General features: G+C 37.7%; 1 protein-coding gene across 7 annotated transcripts in view; it reads left to right on the top strand.

Annotated features, from left to right (window-relative positions):
* SIPA1L2 (signal induced proliferation associated 1 like 2) overlaps positions 1 to 23450 on the top strand; it is a 128214-nt gene that overhangs the window by 47936 nt on the left and 56828 nt on the right. For all 7 annotated transcript variants that reach the window (XM_064158541.1, XM_064158540.1, XM_064158539.1 and 4 more), the window contains 7 exons: positions 5917 to 6050; positions 7565 to 7753; positions 7873 to 8047; positions 9717 to 9820; positions 17144 to 17301; positions 19179 to 19755; positions 21587 to 21861. In XM_064158541.1, coding sequence (XP_064014611.1) covers positions 5917 to 6050; positions 7565 to 7753; positions 7873 to 8047; positions 9717 to 9820; positions 17144 to 17301; positions 19179 to 19755; positions 21587 to 21861 — 1612 coding nt within the window. The remainder of the gene's footprint in view (positions 1 to 5916; positions 6051 to 7564; positions 7754 to 7872; positions 8048 to 9716; positions 9821 to 17143; positions 17302 to 19178; positions 19756 to 21586; positions 21862 to 23450) is intronic.

Genomic DNA, 23450 nt, shown 5'->3' with positions numbered 1-23450 from the left:
TTCACTAAGTGTGGGGTAATTTACATTAGGATGTAAACTGCATTCTCTGAACCAAACTTCTTTGGTGGGTGGGAGGAAGAGATGACATTTATACCCAGTAAATTCACTGGAAATGCTGATACTCAGAGTGGAAATCATTACTACCTAAAAGGCATCTCCAAAAGAGAAGGCTTTATTATTGAGGCTTCTGATTCCCTTCCTCTAGGTTCTGCTGTCTTTGAGTGTCTCTCTGGGCCTTTTGTACCGTATGCACACATACATAGCTCTTAAAAGAGAGCTTCTGATGATACTCAGTTTTTCAGCTTGGAGAAGGTTGTTTTATGCCTTTCTCCTAGCCTTTTACTCTGTTCTTTTAGGGTTATGTTCACGCTAGAAAGTGCTCTCATCAGAGTAACTATGTTGGGTTGAATCCTGGTTCAAATAAACTGTTTCCACTTTGTGAGCAGCTTTACCTCTCTGTATTCCATACTACATTGTGCAATGTGTATGAAATCTGGTTTTGTGAGAAGAAACCCAAAATACCTGTTTCTGTCCTGCCTGTATTATAAATTCCATCTTACTCTTTTTGCTGGTATTAAGAGAAGAAAACAAATTTGCTTCTGTCCTTAAAAGACTGTTTGCTACTGCGTGAGCATTCTAGAAATCATACTTCCTCTGCTTTGTAACTATATTTGAACATCAGGAAACAAACACTGTACTGTATCCCTTTTGTTGTGACCTTTTACAAGGGACTCAGTGGTTCAAGGGAATCCAGTACAGTGGTTGTATTCACTGTATAGCAGAGAGCTAGAACACACTGTCTGTTAAGATCACTGTATTTAGAAGGCAAGTAAAAAGAAATCTAGATGTCATGGAACAGAAAGAAAAAGGCCCAGAGCCAAGCAAGGAGTGGGCAGTGCATTTCAGAAGTTCAAATATCTTTTAAAATAGGAATGTTGCAAAGAATAAAGTCCTGATGCACACAGAGCAGAAGACAACGAAGGAAACTTGTAGCAAAAGTGTGGCATATTGATTGAAGGAGGAGAGAGAATAAAGGGTTGGTGTAAATAGAAAGGAAGGCTGTCAGTGGTGGCAGGTTTGGCAAGGGGAGGGGGGAAGAGCATAGGGGAAAAGGCAAGGATTAAGCCAAAATTAAAGAGGTCTCATTTGTGAGATGCCTTTTTCCTAGACGAGCTACAGGTGCTGAAGGGATGAACATTCCAACCCAAACTGTTCTGTGATTGTATGATTTTTTGTGGATAAAAAACTTGTCAAAGAGTTTAAAAAAAGAAGAAAAAATATGTACTATAATATATACAAACCTAATGACCTTTCTTCAAATTTGATGCAGATGTAATGGATTTTATTTAACATTTGTTCTGGGATTTATATATCCATATATAATCTTTTGACTAAAAATGATTTTTTTAAATTGATATTGTATCAATACATTAAGAAACAGTGTCCAAGATGTTTATCCTGCATAGTAAACTACTAGGAAACTGGAATTGTTATTGTCCTTGTTACTCTATTGTAGGTAGAGTAAATGTGTGATGCATTTAATATCCAGTGATAAATTGTTACTCTTACCGGTACAATGATGCTCTCTTCTACATTATCCTTTGGTAGAGTTGTAACAGAAGCTATGTGAGAGAACTCTATATTGGATAGCAAGGCAGATAGTAAAAGCAAACATGTTGCATGTTGGCATAATTAAATCTTAGTTTTTGATACCTGTTATCTCAAGGGATCAAGCACAGAAGGAAACTCCAAATTACTTCCAGCTGGACACAGTTCTCACCTAAGAAAAATTTCTTATGGATAGAGGAAATAAAATGGATGGTTTGCCTTGGGCACCAGAGGGGTTGATCTACTGCTGCTGGGTCAATCTACTGTATAAGAAAAAGTTACATTTATATGTAAACTGAGTCTTTTACTTGGTGTTTTTCCATGACAGTGAGTTCTGATTGCTCATTGAATTGTGATATTTAACAGCACAGCTGAATTTAGCCAAGTAATTGTGGAAATAAAAAAATAGCAAACATTAGTCACTTACATATAGATACATATGTAATGCCATTGATTTTTACTACCTCCAACAAGATATCTATGAAAAAGAAATAACTTTCTGAATATCTTATTTAGTTCACAGTTTTATAATTGGCACTTGTCAGTGTACAAGTTTTATTTCTGCTTTAAGATGCGTGGAAGAAACACCCTGGCATGTGTAGCACTAATTATTCCATTCCATTTCAAGAAATGAGAGATTTGGAATTCAGTGTCTTCTGAAATGAGCTGTAGTTTTATGCTGAATATTTATAAGCTTTGTTACTCTTGTTAAAACCACATCCAACACGACCCGTGTAAAACACGTTCATGGTTATGGAAAATCTCTGTTTTCAGTTAAGGTTTGCTAAAGCTAGAATATTTTATCTCATGACTTCAATTTATTAATGGTGTCCTTTTAATGATCCACATTTTGGTGGGGTAAGAGTGGATGAGACAAAGCTGTGTTGGTTTTTAAAAAGGGTCATGGAAATATGCTTTTATTATCATTGATTTGTCCTTCTCTCCATGTGGATGATCCTCATAATGTCTTGAGACATTGCTCTTACTGCTCTGGTTTTTATTTGAGGAATGCTTGCCACCATGTCTTTAGTATGTTATTGCTTCTATCTGCTGAAATGAAACAAAATAAATGTCTTAGAATAAATACACAGGTTTAACAAGGTTTTGGTAATAACTCTGTTTTGTGTAATGTAAGACTTTTGTTTGAAGAAAAGCTGACAATTACCCCTCAAAATGAGAAAGTAAAAAAATTAGTACTAGTTTACCATCTCTCTCTGCACAGCTAGAAAACAGCACTTATTCTTTTCTCCAGTCCATACTTTGAAATCAGTGTAAATGCAATCCAATGATCTTAGTGACTTTGCACATTATGAGATTTGGGTTTTTTTAAATGTACCTTGAGTTAAAAATGTTTTCACTAAATCCCAGAATATCAGTAGCCATACTGTTCTTTAATTTGTTTCTTTGATTCCTGTGCTTGAAACTGTTTTATCTGTTTCCATGAATGTAAATAATGCCTTTGTGTTTTCTGTCTTGCATATTTTACAAGAAATAAGCAACTGCCTGCCAAGCTTGCATTTTTCATTCAGTAATACTTTAGCCAAGATATCTGGTAACATTGTGATACCCTTTGCTAGATTTACATTAAAACGAAAGGTTATAGAACCCTAACTGAGAAAATTGGTTTCTGTCAAAACCTAAATATGCAGTTGTGGGGAGTTTATATGCTGTTGTGTTTGGCCTGTGCATCTCCCTCCTACTCTACTTCCTCCCCCTTTTAGGGCCTGTCCTATTTGACAAATTTGACCATTAAGGCTCAAAGTCAGATGTTCTACAGGGTATAATTTATCCATGGAGGTACAATGCTCAGGCTGTAGTTGATGAGCACGAGCAACTGTTCCTTAAAAAAACACCCAAACCCCCAAAGTTTGCTACTTGTAATGTGTTGCCACTGGGAGATGCACTGTAACTACCAACATAGTTTGTAGGTAGTTAGATTCTTGAAAGGCTACTGGAAACTTAATGTAAACTTGATTTGACAAGACTGTCATTTACCTAGAGATAACTTGTGTCTTTCTGTCTCTATCTTAAGATTATGGTGAAAGATACTTTGGATTTTCCCCCCTGCATTTCTATAACTAAAAAGTATCCAAGTAGCTCAGAAATGCTAGCAAAATGGTTTAAAATCTGTAAAAGAACTTAATGTGTTACTTGATTGGTATTTAAAATATGGAATCATAGCTTAAATTGAATTGAAAGATTTTTCTGGAGGTTATCCAGTGTAATTGCTCTTTAGCTGCCCCTTTAACATGGGGTGCTGCGGAGGTTATCCAGTGTAATTGCTCTTTAGCTGCCCTTTTAACATGGGGTGCTGCATCTTGTGATACTTGCATCTTATCCCTTCTCTCTGTATAGTGGAGAGGAGTCTGGCTGTCTCTTTTCTGTAGCTCCTCATCAGCTGGTGGAATACTGCAGTTATTTCTCTCCCCACCCTTAACATACTTTTCTGCAGTATGCACAACTGACCTCTTTTAACCTCTCGTCATCTGTTACAAGTATCAACTTGCCAACTGTCTTGGTAGTTGTCTGCTGGCCTTGTTCCACTCTGTCCAAAACTAGACAGTACTGCTATTATGCAGTTTCAAAAGTGCCAAAGAGAGAGGCATAATGTCTTCTTATCTGCTGATATGCTTCTGCTGCTGTAGCCCAGAGTGGTGTTAGCCTTCATCTCTGCTGAGAGTGTTGTTGGTTGCTGGGCAACCTGTTGCTCACCAGGGTGCCCAGTAGTTATCTACAGAGCTACTCCTGAGTTGGTCCCCATCCTGTGTTGTTGGATGAGCTTTCTCTGTTCGATGTACAGGTCTGTGCTGGCCTTCATGAGATTTTTTTTTTTCAGTCCATTTTTTTTTCATATTGTCAAAGGGAGAGTCAGGTTGAAAACTTTGAATTGCTTCACATGCAGCTCAGCTTACCATTTCACCAGCAGCTGCCTTTTAGGGCAGGCGAGAGTGGGCAGTGAAGTGCAGATACCCTACAGCTGTTAGACTCTACCCATGTGTATGAGTTGTCTCCTTTACCTGCTTTTGTAAAATACTGCAAGGTTTATGCATTTCAGTATCTGCCCTATGCCAGTTCTACACATTTGTTAAAAGCCTGCCTGTTGAGGATGCATTCTATTCCTAATTTAATACTATTAAACTAGGTACTAATAAAAACCACCAAAAAACCAAAACATCCCACCCCAAAACTAAACAACAGCTACTTCACTGTCAACTTTTGATAAACCTTTTAGTAACTACTCAGTAATTGGAATTTGTGTTGGTGATGACAGTCCTTTGAGGCCAGCCATCCAGCCACTTTATGCCCACCTTGTATTTTGCATGTCCAAACCATGTGTTTTCAATTTATGGGGCTACTGTGGGATACTGTGTAAAAAGCACTGCTAAAGAGCAAATAGGTGACTTGCTTCTCCTTCCTCCATTCATTCATTTTAGAAAACAACTGGGCTTGTCATGCATGGTTTGGTAAATCTATGCAGGCTGTTTCCAAGCATCTTTTTGACCTTCATGTGCCTGGAAAAGTCTTTCATGAGAATTTGTTCTTTAACCTCCCTGGAGACTAAAGTTTATCATGAATAGTCTATAGCTTCACAGATCCTCTTATGCACTTTTTAAAGATGGGTGTAAACACTCACTGACTTTTCAGAGGTGATAGAGTGACCTTACAATGACACTAGCTAGTTCAGTCAACATGTATCCTGTTTGGTCTCATGGAATTGGATGTGTCTAATCTGCTTAAGTAGTCTCTAACTTGGTCTTTGTCTTCTCTTGGTAATTCTTCACTCTCCCAGGCTGGACCAGTTAGCTCAAGGATGAATTTAACTGTTCTTTGAAGACTGAAGAATTACTAACTTCAGTTTTCACTTGTTAAAACTGAATTGCTGCTTTGAATGTAAAGCTTCAAATGAGATTAAATTGAATGAAATGAAGGAAGCTACACAGCACCTAATTTGGTTGAAGATGGTTGACTTCTGTTGAAGACTTTATGTAGATACTGTTTCTTTAACGTATTTTCTTACATCATCAGGTCAAATGATTAGTGTTGTAGTAATAAAAAGCAACAAAAATATTTCACAGTTGCAGTAATTTGAGTTGTGTGACATGAGGGCCATTGTACTCATCAAAACTTGCATCTTGTGATTTATGTGCTTTGCAGTTCTGAAGATCACAAGGGTATTTACACACTTCATACCTCAAAAATATTTTTTCCCTTGCTCTAGATTTTTTTTTAATGAATTTGGTCAACATTTTCTAGGAGACTTAAACTACATTATTCTCTTCCCCCTCTTCATTTACTCTTGTGCAAAAGAGCATCAGAATTACTTTGGAACAGATGAAAATCTTGGACCTGTAGCAGTCAGCATCCGGAGGGAAAAAGTTGAAGATGCCAAGGAGAAAGAAGGATCTCAGTTCAACTATCGTATAGTTTTCAGGACAAGTGAGGTAATGTTCTTTCAGTGGTTCTACACAGGAATTGAAAGGTTCACTTGGAGCCTAGGTTACTAGTTACTTGACTGTGGATGTGTTACTGACTTAGGAAGTCAATCTGCTGATGGGAAAAGGGTGTTTCTTGTACCATTAGTAAACATAATTTCTCCTGGAACAAAACTGTCCTCTTCTGTACTGCGTAAAAGTATTTTGAGTAGGCATCCAAAAGGAGGTAAGTTGGCTGAGGGCAAATACTGGGAGCAAGCAAGGGAACAGATAAGAGCAAAACCTAAGATAAATTTAGATTGAGCTGCTTGATAGGCTTGTGTGATAGGTTGGACTGGATGATCTTGGAGGTCTCTTCCAACCTGGTTGATTCTATGATTTGAAGTGTCTGTGATAGAAGACTAAGAAATGTAGGGAAAGAGGGAGAGGAAAAATATGACTTAATTTTATATGCATGTTCTGTTTCCAAGTACTTTGTTAGAGGCTTTTCTCTGTAAGATGTTTTTTATATACTTGCACATCCATGATTTGTGGATTGTGGATTTGTTGATTAAAAATTGTCTCAACTGAAGGAATAAATTTCTTGTGGTCATTGTGGAAGAAACATTCCAAGTTCTGTTTCAAGTAAATTAGTATCTCTTGCAAACTACTTGCTGCTTTATATGAAAATACACAGTGTTGTTATTGTAGCAAGCAACTATGAGTTTTCATAATCCTTCAGACTGTTGCTTTTTATTATGATTAGGATGTAGAGAGATTGGCTACATCTGGTATCTTTGGCTTCATGTGCTTTACAAACTGATATAGAAACACATAGATAATTAGCAATTTAGTTTTTTAGACTAGGTTTTACTCCTATTGCTTGGAAAATGGATATCTGTATGTGTGTGGAGTGATAGGATTCAGTGGACTCACTTCTTAGAAATTACTCTTCTTAGCAAAACCAATATCAATAAAGAACCAGGGTTTGAAAACATAGATGGGTTGGTTCAATGAAGGGGCCATTAGCTGTTGCTTACCTGTCCAACCTCACATTCATCTGTTGTGTCTGTTAAGGTAGTACAGCATTAAAATTATCATTTTTTAGTTTTTGTAGTGTTTTAAATATTAAAAAAAATACACTTGGAATAAGTAAAATAAGAAGCAGTTGGAATAAGCTTTAAAAAAAGCCAATTGGAGTAAGTAAAAAAAAAAAGCCATTGGAGTAAGTAAAAAAAATGAAGCCATTGGAATAAGGGAAAATAAAAAAGAAGCCATTGGAATAGGGGGAAAGAAAGAAGCCTTTGGAATAAGTAAATCCATGAGTTTCTTTTAAGCAAAGAATCTATTTGTCACAGAAACTATGAGAGTGTTTCCTCTTTAAAAATTGCTTAGTAATCTTTTTATGGGTTAAAAATTTAAAAATGGGGATCATTATCGTCACATTCTTTATTCTGTGCCTTTGCTAAAACTTGAAGTTGATATCTTTAAAAGTCATTGTAATATTAGAACTGAATTTTTTGGTGTGTTGTACTTTACTGCAGCTTACTACACTTAGAGGAGCAATTTTAGAAGATGCGATACCATCCACTGCTCGGCATGGCACAGCAAGGGGTCTGCCTCTCAAAGAGGTTCTAGAGTATGTGATACCAGAGCTGAGCATTCAGTGCCTGAGGCAAGCTTCCAACTCTCCCAAAGTACCTGAACAGCTGCTTAAACTTGATGAACAAGGGGTATGTATCACATCAGTACTTCTGCTAGGGGCTGTAGCAGTGTTAGTGTATGATCTAGTGCTGACTTTCCCTCTGTAATTTTTCCTTTCCTCTTTGGTTGTTTGGTGTTTGTGTTTCAGCTGAGTTTTCAACATAAGATTGGTATCCTTTACTGCAAAGCAGGCCAAAGCACAGAGGAAGAAATGTATAACAACGAGATGGCAGGACCAGCCTTTGAAGAGTTCCTTGATCTGCTGGGCCAGAGAGTACGGCTAAAAGGATTTAGTAAATACAGGGCTCAACTAGATAATAAAAGTAAGTTCTGTTTCTGACCTATGATACAAACTGTCATTGTCCAGTTGATCTCCTGTAAATCTTGTCTTTTCAAGCTCTTGATGAATAAGATTATGGGTAAGTGAGGAAGATGAAGCATATGACAAAGAGCATGTATCACACCTTATCTACTTGTCTATGGTATTAGTAGAACTGAAAGCCAAAGCAACTTCTTTCATGTGTTTGCACTTAGTTGAAATCATACTATGTGAGTGGTTTTTCATATCTTTCAGAATTTCACAACTACACTTTAGCATCCTATGCTTCAAAATGCAAAAGAAATCTATTTCGAAATATGGAGTCATGACAAGGGACCATTTTCTTTGTTTTAGCTAAAGTCTTGTACTTCTTTTTAATCATCATGCATACTGAGGTTTGTATTTGAGGAGCAATCCACGTTTTTGTTCCCTAGTTTCTCACACATCCAGAGTAATCATGGTACCATTCAGTGATTGATAAACATTTGTTCACTAGACTACTATGCCATTTGCTCGGGTCTTTCAGTTTCCCTAAGTGTGATAGTGCAATATCTCTATTGTGGGAGAGGTTGTTTAGCCTGGAGAACAGGAGGCTCAGGGCAGACCCCATTGCTGTCTACAACTACCTGAAGGGAGGTTGTAGCCAGGTGGGGATTGGTCCCTTCTGCCAGGCAACCAGCAACAGAACAAGGGGACACAGTCTCAAGTTGTGCCGAGGGAAGTATAGGCTGGGTGTTAGGAGGAAGTTGTTGCCAGAGAGAGTGATTGGCATTGGAATGGGCTGCCCAGGGAGGTGGTGGAGTCACTGTCCCTGGAGGTGTTCAAGAAAAGCCTGCATGAGGCACCTAGTTCCATGGTCTAGGTGACTGGATAGGACTGGGTGCTAGGTTGGACTGGATGATTTTGGAGGTCTCTTCCAAACTGGTTGATTCTGTGATTCCAACCTTGAGTTGTCTTGACTCAGTAGAGTGTTCCCAACTTCTTTTTTTTTTTTTTTTTTGAGTTAATTGTGCTTACTTAAATAATCACTACATAGTAAAGAAGATGAATTAAAAGGATAAATTTATGACTACAGAGTGAAACTCTTTTAATTTGCTGTTAAAATTCTGAAATGCTAACTATATTAAATCTGTTTCTAAAGAAAAGAATATTTTAAGCCATGTCCATGTATGAAATACATTTTAATAGATCTGAGAATTCCCAGCAAAATTATTTGACATTGTGCTACAAAATATCATGTAAAAATGTGATGGTTTTTAAATGTCTGATCTGCAGTATGTGTTTTAATACCAAATTTGAAGCAGGAGTGCTAGTTTATTTTTGGTACACTGTGGGGTTTACTCAATTGTCTGTGTTAATGTTTTAAATTATCAAAATATATAAAACTCTGCTGAAATAGCTAAGTGTTAAGATTTTCATGAAATGTAAATGTATTCAAAATGTGATCATTTTCGTCTCATAGACAGCAAAATCTTTGTGCAATCTCTTGCAGAACTCTTCTGTGTCCTAAGAGGAAACTAAAGAATAGATTTTTGGCTGATGTGAACTGTTTTTCTTCTATTAAAAGTACTAAACTTGCACTGATAGTTTTAAATCATAGCATGCAAAGAGTGGTGTCCTAAAATGTAAGGTGAATATTGTTTTACTGACCTTGTGGTTGAATTCATTTTTAGCTGATTCAACAGGAACTCATTCCCTCTATACTACCTATAAAGATTATGAGTTAATGTTTCACGTATCGACAATGCTTCCATACATGCCAAGTAATAGGCAACAGGTATGTCTTTTAATTATTTAATTTTACATTAGAAGTGTTCTTTTTGTTCTTTTTTTTTAAGTAATACTGATTTAAAACCTGAAAAGCTTGGCATTATGTATAATTCATTTGTTGTTGCTTTTTTTTTCTTTAGAAATCTCATAGGATTTTTATACTACATTATTCAGAAACTTGTCCTATCTTCCCCCCATTTCATTTTATTAAAAGGTAGCATTGCCTGTGGTGAACGACTTATTGTCACTTTCCACTTCTTGCATATGTTTTAAACATTGAAGGAATGAAGTTTGAAAATAGTCTTGCAGTTTAAAATATGTATGTAATATTTTTTCCCCAAGTTTCCACTTAATCCTTGTATTACATATCTTGAAATGTGTATTCATGTCTCAGTATAGTAATACTTGCTCAACTGTATCATTCAAAATATCTGCTTGTGAAGACAGAAAACTGCAGGGTACTTACTTCATTTTTGGAGAATTCCCTTTGCTTATGTTATAGTACAGAATGTATTTAAAGCATTAAGGATGGCTAAAAACCGACACAGCATCCAAAGTGTGTGGTGCGCCAGTAAGATTACTCTATCTTGCCTGTATTGAATATTTCTTGTAACTGAGTTAAAAATTACAAGCACATTTGGTATAATATATCACCATTAATGCTGTATTTAATAAAAGGGCAGTAGAATTAAACACTGAGACTCAAAAAAGCAGTAAGAGTTGCTCATAGGTCAGACCGATGATAGTTCGCTACTTTGTGTGCTGCCGCTTTGCATTTTTCTAGCTCAGCAGAAATTGTTGTTGGGTTGTTTAGTTAGATTTAGAATATTCTCTCACAGTCACATGAGATATGAAGACATCAGTGTGATGGTTTGGGTGTATAACGCCCCTCCCCCCCCCTTATGAAATCACCCAGACTAGACTCAGCTGAGCTGGAAATTGAATGAAGCTTTAAATATAAAGCTTAGCACAATATACAAGCAGATAGTTACAATAGATATGGAAATATATAAGTTAAAAAGGTAATACAGAAACACAACAGCCCTCTCAGAAACCAGGGTCCTCAGGAGGGGCTCCCAATCACCCTTCCACCTTCCTCCCCACCCCGCTGCCTTACTCCAGACTCTGCCTTATGTTCAATGTGAGTTTGGAGGGTTGGCCAGGGGGGTTAGGAAGCAGAAGGATTAGTCAGGCAGCAAGTTAGGGAGAGAGAAGTTCATGCAGCCCCAAGAGCCAGAGAGAGACTTTGTTATCTATGTTCGTGTTCTTGTTTTTATACATCTCAGCAAGCCTACGAGTGAAGTAGACATCACCATTGTTTCCTTTTCACAGCCTAGAATCTAGTTCTTCTCACCAAGATGTCCCAGCTAGGCTCAAACTAGCACAATCAGTCATCAGGAGGGGTGTCATGAAACAAAGATGCCATCTCAGTCTTTTTTGAACAGCATATAAAAGGCATTTGCTGATTTTTAAACCATATGGAAGTTGTATCTTTCATGTCTACTCCATCAATAGGTTTTGTGGGAAGAAGAGAGGTCAAGGTAGCAAGAGAAGGATAAAATGCAATTATTAAAATTCTTGAGAAAGGATAAATGAAAACTGAAAAATGGAAGAAAGAAAGTATATATTTATGCATTTTAAATAGTGCATAGTGGTCTGAGCTGTTTAAAGTGAACTGTTAAGACAACTGCATATATGATTCCATTACACTTTGGATTTAAACGAGATAAAGAAACTGCAGTAGGAATTAAAATACAGAAACTACTCTTCATCATGTGAATATTTAGATGACCACATCTTAAGGTGTGTGGCTATAACATAAAGCTGTGCTAATAGCTTGTAATCATGTCATTGGCTCATCATCACTGATCTGAGATTGCTCTGCTTCTCTAAACTTTAACATACACCTTATTACAATACAGCATTAAGTCAGTAAGTGCACTAGGAGATCTGTCTGTCGTCAGTCACAACAATCTTTGATGGGAACATACAAATAAATAGGGAATGTTACACACTATTAAGATATAATACACTGAATGAGCTTGCCTTAAAAGGGGAAAAATGGTATTTTCATAGTTAATCACAGGCACTGACAATAAATATGTCCTTACTTGAAGTTTGTTGTTTCTGTTGTCTTTCATGACTTTCCCTTGTTTGTGAGAACAGGATATCCTCTTGCCACAATCTGCTAATTTTCATGGTTGTTGTTTGTCAGCATCACTGCTTTGTTGCTCAGCCACCTCCTGTTACTGTCCTTTCACTTCCTTCTGTGCCTTCCTTTCATTCTCATCTTTTTCTTATTTCTTCCTTTATAGTCAGGTGCTGATTCTTGCATGTAACAGTCTTCCAATTTTACCTCCGTGTTTTTTCCCAGCAACAAACACACTTTTCCACAGTGTTTGAGTAACCTCTCACCGTTGTCACTTTAACAGGTTCAGTCTTTAGTAGAAGCACCATGTTGTTACTCATGGCTTTCTAGGCATGAAAAGTTTTCCAACTTCAAGTATTATGAAGACCCCCACCACATGATTTTAGGTGTTGGATCTAGCACAGCATGGACACTGTCTTAAGGAAATGTGACAAATGCACCCAAATGACCAGAATTTAGCCAGCCTTAATGTGCAAAAGGAATCTAGAATAATTGTTTATTTTTCTTGTATTACTGCTTAGCTCCAAAATGCATCAGGAAGCATCGAACATCAACAATGATATTTCTTACAAGTTAGGATCAAATTCTATTAGGTCTGTTCTGTTGAGACATTTTAGATGCTGAAGACCACAGATTCAGCTGCATCAGTTGTGCTCAAGGCAGAGAGGCTTAGAGGTGCTGTGGTATATGAATGTAGTTTGTCTCTTCAGGATATGGCACACTGCTTCTACATCCCCAAGTAAGGGGGAATTAGACTTGATGGTAATTTTCTTTTTAGACTAGGTTAGCAATGAAGATCCCCACTGAACAGTTATTTTGTGCTGGCATGTTGCATATGTACTGGTAATGAAATTACTGAGCTTTATCCTCGTGTGCCTTTTTTGGTGATGGCTGGGCAAGGTATTGAGTCACTCTTCATCGTCTAAGACTGCAGACTTCAGTAAGCAAGCACTGAGCATTGCTTGGATTCCAAATACCTGAGAGCCAAAGATAGGCCACACCAGAATTGTTTGTTGCTTCTTCCAGGACATAACTACGCCCTGCTTGGTCCCTGACCAGGACATCCCTCTAGTTTTAGAGCCAGCAGGAGATCCAAAGAGCAAGGTAATTTTCACTTTGGTTGCAGCACAGGCTGGGAGCTGGTCCTTCTCTAGGACAGAAAAGACTGCCAGCCCTGGTGTGACCAGCGTTTTTTCCTTTACTGGCCTTCAAATTATAGTTCAAGGCTTCCCCCTTCAAACTTTACCTTTGCAACATCCCTTTCCAAATCATTCCCTTGCAAGTTTCCCATTTGCACATTTAAAGACTGCTTGTGGTCAAACCTGATTAATCCAAGTCAGTTCAGACAATCTGTTTTCACCTGGTTTAATGAGAACTCAATAACAGGACAGATATGCAATAATGAAATAAACTTGTGGAATTTAAGCTACTATTATGACAGTTAAGATAACAAGACATGAAATCCCTGCAATTATACCAAACTGTTTAACAAGATCTAATGAAACATCTTTTGGTGTTTAGTTTTGGTACTTGTTAAGATTACAGATTGAAAATAAAACTCTTGAAACCACTTATTTTAGATCTGCACTAAAATAAGTTTGAAGATTTTCTTCTTTGACTCTTAACATTTCTTGGTTTAATTGAATGAAGATTATATCTTATGAAATTTCTTCTTGTGTTGCAGTTTGACTAGGACAATAAATTCCACAGAAGTGGATAGGTTTTTATTTCTGGACATAACCTGAAAATGTCTTGAATTTAAAGACAGAACTTTTATTTGGAGATGCATATCTGAAAATTAAGCATTGAGTAGTTAAACTCTCCAAATTAATATAACAATGATTAATTGGTATCAATAATTTAAATCTAATAAATGCTGCTTTTCTAACATATTTTACTTTCTGTCTTGTATTCTTACATTAAACCTCACTGATTTTGTTTTGGCTGCCCATCATGCTTGATTGAGTTCATCTTCAAATTCCACCATGCCAATTTAGAATATTAGGTACTAGAATGATGCAGAATTGTGGTTGATGTCTCCTTACTGGAAGTAATTCCCTGTGATTGTGCACCCTGTTGAGAATTCCTATCATGCTGCACATTGGCATGAGACTCTAGAGTATGTTAGAAAGGCAGATTGAAAAAACATTAGTAATATGAACCCCCCCCCAAAAAAAAACCTCAAACCTGAGCAGACCTGAAAATGGGAGAGGAAGGGGAAACTGAGAACCTGGGAAAAAAAAAACCAACAACCTAGGATGTAAAAGTTGGTGCAAAAATCTAGGTTAGAGAATGGAAGCTAGAAAAGGGTTTCTTACAGATCTTTTTGCTTAATTCTGGTTTCCTTTAATTCCTTTTTCATTTTCAGTATGCTATCCTTATCTCACCTTTTCCAGCTAAGTATGCATTCCCTCCTCCTTCTCCATCTAATGCTTCATTCTTTCCCTATTCCTTTATCCTATCCAGAGCACTTCTTTCCATATTCCAGATCACTCCAGTTTTCTTCCCTGTCAAAGTTCTTTGCATTGTGATGCTCTGTGCACAGCTGCAACTGTGCTTTGCCTTTGCATTGTGTTGGAGTTCACCGATCACTTATGCATGACATTTATAACCGTATTATACTAATTCTGTTTTTAAATGTTGAAGAAGTCACTAAGATCTCTGCAAGCTGGTAAGGCTCTTAAAGATTATCAACTGACTTCCTGTTTTCTAGTTTTGTGCCTCTTAATTTAAGCTCTTAAAAATTTGGTTAGGTTTAGGATATGGGAACTGCTGTAATTTCAAAAAGACTATTTTTGCTAGTAAAATTAAACTTGTATTAAGAGATGTCTGTTCTTGTTTAAGGAACATATGATGACAAGCAGAATGTCCTAGAGAGGTTTACAAAAGTAGAGAAATGAATGTAACTTTATTCAGGATGCTGCTTCCTAATCTTTGTAATTTTGCTCTGTGGAAATGTGTAAGCACAGGCAGGAGGCACCATAGCAAGAAAGACTAATTGAGCATTTTGTTATATAACAAAGGCAGAAATTAATCACCTTGTACCTCATAATTGGAAGGTTTCTTATAAATTTGACTGCAGTGTAAATTCCAGCCTGTGAGATAATAATAACCTCTAAAGGTGAACTGGTGCTTTGCTAATGTGATCTGATTGCATGATTCACTAGCTCAGTAAATTAAAGTATACCTGACACGCTTAGTTCTGTGGTCAGTTCCACATAGTGTCCTTCTGCTGTAATTTGTACCCAACAGGATGTGTATCTTGAACTTCCCAAATAGCAGGGTAATTATTTTTAGTCTCAAAAGTCTGAACACTTGACTGAGCCACATAACTTACACCAAATACTATTTTCTGCTCTTATACCTGTTTTAAAGATTCATCAGAACTTGTGTTTCTTTAATCTGTAGTTGGGATTTTGCTTATGTTCAAAATATACTGAGCGCCTTAAAACTGTGGCTTTAGCCATTCTTAGTATCCTTTGTGTTGTGTGTAATGAAACATTTATGGATCTTAGCATTTACTGTCTGCAATTTCACCTTTTTTTTTTTTTTTTTTTTGTTGGTAGCTGAGATATTAACACTTAACTGAGAAAATACAATCAAGTACTCTTCATGTCCTGTAAAGTCAGTTCAATAGAGAAAGCTTTACTTGTTCTGTCATAATGTTTTCAAATTCCTTCTTGTATCTTTTTTTAGCTACCCACGAGCTAAGGTCTTTGGCAGACTTTGAATGGATATTTCAAATGTAGCATGTGCTATAGTATTTTTTTCCATATAGTAATGTACTTGGATGTTTTATAAACAAAGATGTTTAAGGGAAAGGTGTGAAAATTCCATGAGGTGCAGCAGATGTCCATGAGGAAAGTGAACATGATGTTAATTGTGCTGTGTTGTTGAGGGTTTTTGAGAGAGAAGTGGTCCCTTATTGCCAAATGTGTTTTGTAGATTTTAGTAAGTTTTAGCATGGAGCAATTATTTAGTCTTTTAAATTATGCCTAAAATATATTCTGGTGATTTATATTTAAGAATAAGTTTTTAATTAAGGAGTTTCTAATAACTGTTGTTTGTTTGTTTGTTTTTTTCACAAGTCTCAACTCTGTTCCTGAAGTATGTATCTGTAAAAATGTGTGATGATGCATGATCATCCTTTTTAATTGTAATATTAAGAACAGAGTTTAATGAAAATGCAACATGGAAAAGGAAAGTTGATTGAAAAAGAAAAGCAATGTTATGTTTTTGATACCCCACCCATGGGGGTTCTCAGATGTGGGCTTCTGCCTGTGAGGAAGGTGCAGCTACCTCCTTCATGGGTTTAGGGTGGTGGATGCTTGTCTCACAGGCTGAGGAGCATGCGGTGTAGGGCAGAACAGAGGTTTTACCTCCATCCTGGGTCTGCAGAGCTGCACTCAGGTCTTATGAGATGCATCAGCTGCTCCAAGGCAGGTCTCATGTTAGTTGTGCCCCTCGGGGATGGAGGGAGAAAATGGACAAGGGCCAATGGGTGGAAGTGGAGGCATAGGAGGTTCCATGTGAACCTGAGGAGGAATTTTTTCCCTGTGAGGGTGACAGAGCACTGGGAACAGGTTGCCCCTGGGGAGTTGTGGAATCTCCCTCTCTGGAGATATTCAAGAACCATCTGGATATGTTCCAGTGTGATCTGCTCTAGGTGATCCTGCTCTGGCAGGGGGGCTGGACCAGATGAGCTTTCAAGGTCCCTTCCAGCGCCTGACATTGTGATATAGAAGCAAACACTGCACATGCAGAGAGAACTGAGTACAGTTCTCTGGATAGTGAGAATTGTCAAGTGATGTAACTTTTATTGCTAAAACAAAGCACTAAAGTAAGGGGAATGTATTTTTCTCATGGAATAAAAATGAGCAGAGACAATGCAGAACTGGTGTGGCGATACGAGAGAACTCACTAGTATTTTCCTTAGCCCAGCTTTCTTTCCTTATGTTTCTGCAGTTTGGTCTGATATCCTTTATCTGTAGATATCAGCTATCCAGGATATTATTAATTAAAAGTTATTTCTGAAAATCAAGCTCAATTTATTTCAGTTTTGGTTTATGTGGTGGTTGTTGGGTTTTTTCCCCCTAAAAATAAGATTTCCCCCCCCTTTTTTTAAAAATATATATATATATATATATATAACTAATTTTCCAATGCATGTTTCTTGTCTAGCTGCTAAGGAAAAGACATATAGGAAATGACATAGTTACCATTGTCTTCCAAGAGCCAGGAGCACTTCCTTTTACTCCAAAAAATATTCGTTCTCACTTTCAACATGTGTTTGTCATAGTCAAAGTGCATAATCCTTGCACTGAAAATGTGTGCTACAGGTGAGTAGAGCCTTATAACTATTTAAATTTGTTATTGAGACTGCAATGGAATTTCATCTTTTAACAATTTTGTGTTTTCTAGAGATATTATGTATGTAGTGTTAGAATTTTTGTATGTAGTTTTTGGAAGCTTGAAACCCTAGGGTCTACCTTGCATGCATCTACAATTAATGGGCCACAATGAGTAGACTTAAATGGGTATATGCAGAACTCTGTGGTGCTGATTTATAGGTACAAAATGAGGATATACTGGGTTGGCAAAAGGATTTCCAGACGTAGCAAAAGAATTCGTATTGTACTTTAACTTTTTCACTGAAAGTTATGTAAAATAAACTATTTCAGAATGATATTTACCTGTGTAAATCCCTGAGTATAAGAATATGACCCATTGGAGTGGGCTGCCCAGGTGGTGGTGGAGTCACTGCTCCTGGAGGTGTTCAAGCAAAGCCTGGATGAGGCTCTTATTGCCATGATCTAGTTGATTGGATAGGGCTGGGTGCTAGGTTGGGCTGGATGATCTTGGAGGTGTCTTCCAACCTGGTTGATTCTATGATTACATGTGGGGAAGCTCTCATGAGGGATTAGAAATTACTTGGTTTGCAAGTATTCCATTTTTGCAAGTCTTCTATGACCAGGGTGAGTGATGGCCTTTTGAGCACACGAATGAGAACTTTAAGAACCTATAAAAACATCTCGAATTTCAGGTGGCCTTAAATGTCACACTTCAGTTACTGCATCATAAATTTGATCAAGGTAACTAAGGCAGAAACATCCTCCTGAACTGATTTGGAATTGTGAAATTAATGATAAGGACTAAACAAATAATGGTACAAGTTTATCATGTAAAAATGTTACTGATTTATTTGTGAAAGTACAAGGAGCAGTCAGCTCAAACAGGTGCAGAACGCTCCTGTTATGGACATACGTGACACTGCACTTTGTCTTCACACTTAATTGTAGCAAAATGTGAGGATTAAAATAAATTCTCTTCCTGCTTGTATATTTCTTGGTTTTAAGATCATGTAACTGAGTGGCAGCTGAAAGTCACAACCAGATATACATGGGAAAATATTATAGAAAAATCTCTTTCTCACAGAATCACAGAATTAACCAGGCTGGAAAAGACCTCTGAGATCATCAAGTCCAATCTATCACCCAGCCCTTCTAATTAACTAAGCCATGTGCCTCATCTAGCCTTCTTTTAAACACCTCCAGGGACGGGGACTCCACCATTTCCCCGGCTCACCTTTGAGCCGTGCTCCTTTTACAAGGGAGGGATCTTTAAAGAGTGGGAGTGGTTTTGTTTTATGAAGCTTTTGTTGTTCTCAAAGCAAGGAGGGAAAAGAGTATGTTAAAAATGTTGATTTTTTTTTTTTTTTTTTCAAGGAGAATTATTACAAGGCACTGATTTTACTTTTGACCATAAAACTCAGGGGAGATGGAGGAAATTCCAACTTCTAGTTTGTTTTGAGGTGGTTAGAAATAGAGATGGAGCTGGTCTAGAGGTCCCTTAAACTGCAGAAATGGACCAAGCTATCACATGCAGAGAGTCACATAATGCTGAGGGTTGAAAGGAAGCATTTTTATATTGATTTCATTAAAGAAGGGAGACCATTATATCCTGAGAAGTCATCCTCAATATTTTGTTGTTAGATACATCTCTAATGGCTTTTACATATTGTAAAGAAAACCAAACATTTTAAAACAGAGAATTCAATCTGTTTGTTACATATAAAATGTCTGAAAATTGACCTGTCAAAGCTAAACTCAGCTGTGTAAACAGACTGCATCAATCAGTTATACTTAACAACCAATTTTTAATTTTACTTTATTTTTTAGGACTCAAACACTGTACTTGTTTTTCTTTTCATTTGCAGTGTCGGTGTTTCGCGGTCAAAAGATGTACCTCCGTTTGGTCCACCCATTCCCAAAGGAGTCACTTTCCCCAAGTCAGCAGTCTTTAGGGACTTCCTTTTAGCCAAAGTTATTAATGCTGAAAATGCTGCACATAAGTCTGAAAAATTTCGAGCCATGGCCACGAGGACACGTCAAGAATACTTGAAAGACCTAGCAGAAAACTTTGTTACCACAGCTACGGTGGATACTTCAGCAAAGTTTAGCTTTATTACTTTAGGGGCAAAAAAAAAGGAGAAAGTGAAACCAAGGAAAGATGCACATCTGTTCAGCGTTGGAGCTATTATGTGGAACGTTATCGCTCGAGATTTTGGCCAATCTGCCGACATCGACTGTCTCCTTGGAATTTCCAATGAATTTATCATGTTGATTGAAAAGGAATCAAAAAATGTTGTGTTTAACTGCTCCTGCAGAGATGTTATTGGATGGACATCTGGACTAATGAGCATAAAAATATTCTACGAGAGAGGAGAATGTATTTTGCTGTCTGCAGCAGATAATTGTACTGAGGACATCAGAGAAATTGTGCAAAGGCTTGAAGTAAGTAGAGTTTCTAAACTGGAATGGCAGGTTTTTTTTACTATGAGCTGCTTGTGTACATCTCCTTTAGAATATGAGTGACACCATCCTATTTGTACTTTGGGAGTGTTTTCATCCTTCAGAGAGAATTACAAACAATAATTGTCACAACAGCATGTAAGTGTTATGTGCTGGTTTGAGGCTAATTGGAATATTTTAGTGAAAGAAACTAGATTATTAGTTGTAAAAAGAAAATAATGATAAAGTCTATGTCATTCATGAGTTGGCTAAAAGGGTTAAAAAGACGAAATGTAAACATTTGGTCTCTTTTTTGCTCGTGGATCTCTTTATTTCTCTCTCTAATACCTTCCACTAACCTTGGCTGGCAGATAACAAGTAAGGTTTGTTGGTTGTTTTCTGTCTTGGAGAGAGAGAGGGTGACTTTGAGCCCGTCTGGGCTTCTTCTGTTTGTCCAAGAGAGCATTTGGATTTCTGTATTATTTCTCTTTGGGCACCAAATTAAAATGTGGGTTAGGAACTTCCTCCACCCCAATTGAAATGTACCAGATCAGCTCAGATGGATTGGAAGTAATCTAAAGCTGTATTTACAGAAAAACCACTAAATTTAGAAAACTAAATATATCTTGTGATACATTAAAAAGAGTGTGGACAGAAGGTCAAGGGAGGCCCTAATTAGGCCACATATGGAGTATTGTGTCCAGTTATGGAATTCCCAGTTCAGGAAAGATGGGAAAGTACTGGAAAGAGTCCAGTGGAGGGCTGCAAAGATGACTAAAGACTGGAGCATTTTCTTATGATGAGAGGTTGCAAACCTGGGGCTCTTTAGCCTGGAAAAAAGAAGACTGAAAGGATATCTTTGTCAGACTATAGATGAACTTGGCAGGCTGTGCTTGAAGGCAGAAAATGAAGTGATTTTGAGCTTTCTAATAACAGAGAATGGCAGAGTGATACAGTTATATGACAACCTTGAGTGGATCTTTTGACAAGAGTGTAAGTAGAAAAAAATTCCTTAAAAACCTGCATACTGAAAAAAAAACTCTTCATTTTTTTAATGGAAATTTTAAATTCTCTCTTATCTTTTAATTTAATCTGGATTAAATGCATTCAGAGAAGCTAGCTCAGTTCATGCACAGCCACATGTTCTATGAGGCAGCAATCGAGTAAGCAGAGCAGCCTATTTTGAAGTAGAGCAGCAGCCAGCCAGAAAAGGACCTGGGGATACTGGTAGATAGTAGCTGAACATGAGCCAGCAGTGTGTCCAGGTGGCCAAGAGAGCCAAAGGCATCCTGGCCTGGATCAGGAACAGTACGGCCAGTAGGATGAGTGAGGTTATTCTTCCTCTGTGCTCAGCAGTGGTCAGACCACATCTTGAGTGCTGTGTCCAGTTCTGGGCTCCTCAATTCAAGAGAGATGTTGAGATACTGGAATGTGTCCAGAGAGGGGCAACGAAGCTGGTGAGAGGCCTGGAACACAGCCCTGTGAGGAGAGGCTGAGGGAGCTGGGGTTGTTTAGCCTGGAGAAGAGGAGGCTCAGGGGGGACTTCATTGCTGTCTACAACTACCTGCAGGGAGGCTGTAGCCAGGAGGGTGCCAGTCTCTTCTGCCAGGTACCCAGCAACAGAAGAAGGGGACATAGGGCAGCTGGGTGATCTGGAGAGGTAAGATATTTAACACTGTAAAATGTTTCGTTTGCTTTATTTTATACAGAAACCTTTGTTCAACTACAAATGTTAATTTTTAGTGTTAGTATCTTAAATGTATTTCATGTCAAACTTGAGTGTCCAAAGAAGTGAGTGTCCTAACAGTAGTGTAACAATCTGGTTCTTCTTTAGATAGTGACCCGAGGATGTGAAACCACAGAAATGACCCTGCGGAGGAATGGATTGGGCCAACTTGGATTCCATGTAAACTTTGAAGGAATAGTGGCAGATGTGGAGCCCTTTGGCTTTGCCTGGAAGGCAGGACTACGGCAAGGGAGCCGTCTGGTGGAGATCTGTAAAGTGGCTGTGGCAACTTTGACTCATGAACAAATGATTGACCTTTTACGCACATCTGTGACAGTAAAAGTGGTGATTATTCAACCACATGAGGATGGAGCACCTAGAAGGTAAGGTCTGTTGGTTTGGGGATTTTTTCTGCTGCTGCATAAATAATGGCTCCTTTATAACAGGTTCTCAGGGAGTGGATATTGTCTTTCATGTTTGGTGGTAGTGTTGTTGAGACTCTTAATCTTTTCCCCAAAGCCCCTGTTGGCTTGTAATAGAAGACAAAATAGGATCCTAGAAGAATTTTGATAGGAAATGTACTTTTATATTGCTTTGAAAGAGTAAGGAGTGAACTTCAGTGTGATTTTATGACTGAACTGTTCTAAAAAGGGATGTGCCTTCCTTTCTTCCAAAGGAGAATTGTTGCAAAACACCTGTTTTAGCTCAGGTGTTGCAGAAACCCTGATTAGCTTGCCGTGGGAAACGTGGTCAGCGCCCTCACGGATCAGTGTGACCAAAGGCAAGGCCACATGGACTCCAGAGGATTCAATGTGAATTATGCCAGAGATGTTTATTGATCATTCAGCTCTCAGTAAATACCCTCAGGGCCACAAGGCACACACCTACACATTAGCATAATTAGTCAAGGACAACCCACTCCATCAGCATAAACCATGCCTTGTTTTTCTCATTAACGAGGTGTCCGTTATCTATCCCTTCTGAGATAAGCTAGCCAGCAGCTGGTGGGAACCAAGCTCAGCATCTGCCTGTTATTATCCTTCTTCACTCCGTTCCCACATCCTTCTTCACTTTGCATTCCCACAGAGAATTTTATGTTTTAATACTAAACTTGAAAATTGCTAATCCTTCTATGAAGCCTTCTCTCTCTTTGCTATTTCTGTGACTCCTGTATAAATATATTTTTTTTCTGGTTGGGGATATTTTTGTTTGATTTTTGACTTCTTTAATTGAAATATTATCAAGAAGTACTGAAATGCTGGGTTATGAACATGTATGATATCAAGTCTGAGTCCTGTTCACTTTCTACAGGTACCTAACAGTCCTATTTCATATTAAATAATGAATTAGTCATACTAAGCAATGATTATAGATCTTACTGTACCATGCAATAAATGCCCACACATTCAGGAAAAAAAAACCCTCTATTAAATATTAATACAAGTACTGTACCATTGTTTTCAGGGATGAAAGGCAGTTTTATTTTGCCAGCCTTCTTTTTTTTGGTGGCAAAAATGTATTTCTCTTAATCTTTGACTATGATAAGAGAAGATGTAGGGAAAAAAATGAAAGGTGTAGAATAATACAGCATTATTTCTCTCATACCACATCTAGGCACTGCTAATTTGGCTTGTTCTGAGTGAGAACTCTACCAGAGTAAATTGAATTACTTGTCTTCTTGTAGGCCAACTTTTAAATCTCTTATTGATTTTTAATTTAACAGAAAAAACATTAGATGTGTTGCTTTTGGCAAGACAGCAAGCCATAAAATTTTATGTAGCATGCAGTGCTATGAAGCTGGTGCCAACTGTACAGAAATACTGTTTAATTGGTGGCAATTCTCCAAGCACTCATTGGCCTGATGAATGGCACAGAAGTGCCCTCCCCTGCCTCAACCTGCACGTCGATGTGCTGCATTCCTTTCTGAAGAAAAGGACTCTGAACACCACTGTTTTGCTTAGATGGATAGAAT

Source organism: Pogoniulus pusillus, chromosome 18 (genome assembly GCF_015220805.1).
Source record: "Pogoniulus pusillus isolate bPogPus1 chromosome 18, bPogPus1.pri, whole genome shotgun sequence".
Lineage (NCBI taxonomy): Eukaryota > Metazoa > Chordata > Aves > Piciformes > Lybiidae > Pogoniulus > Pogoniulus pusillus.
This window is presented reverse-complemented; position numbering and strand designations above follow the sequence as displayed.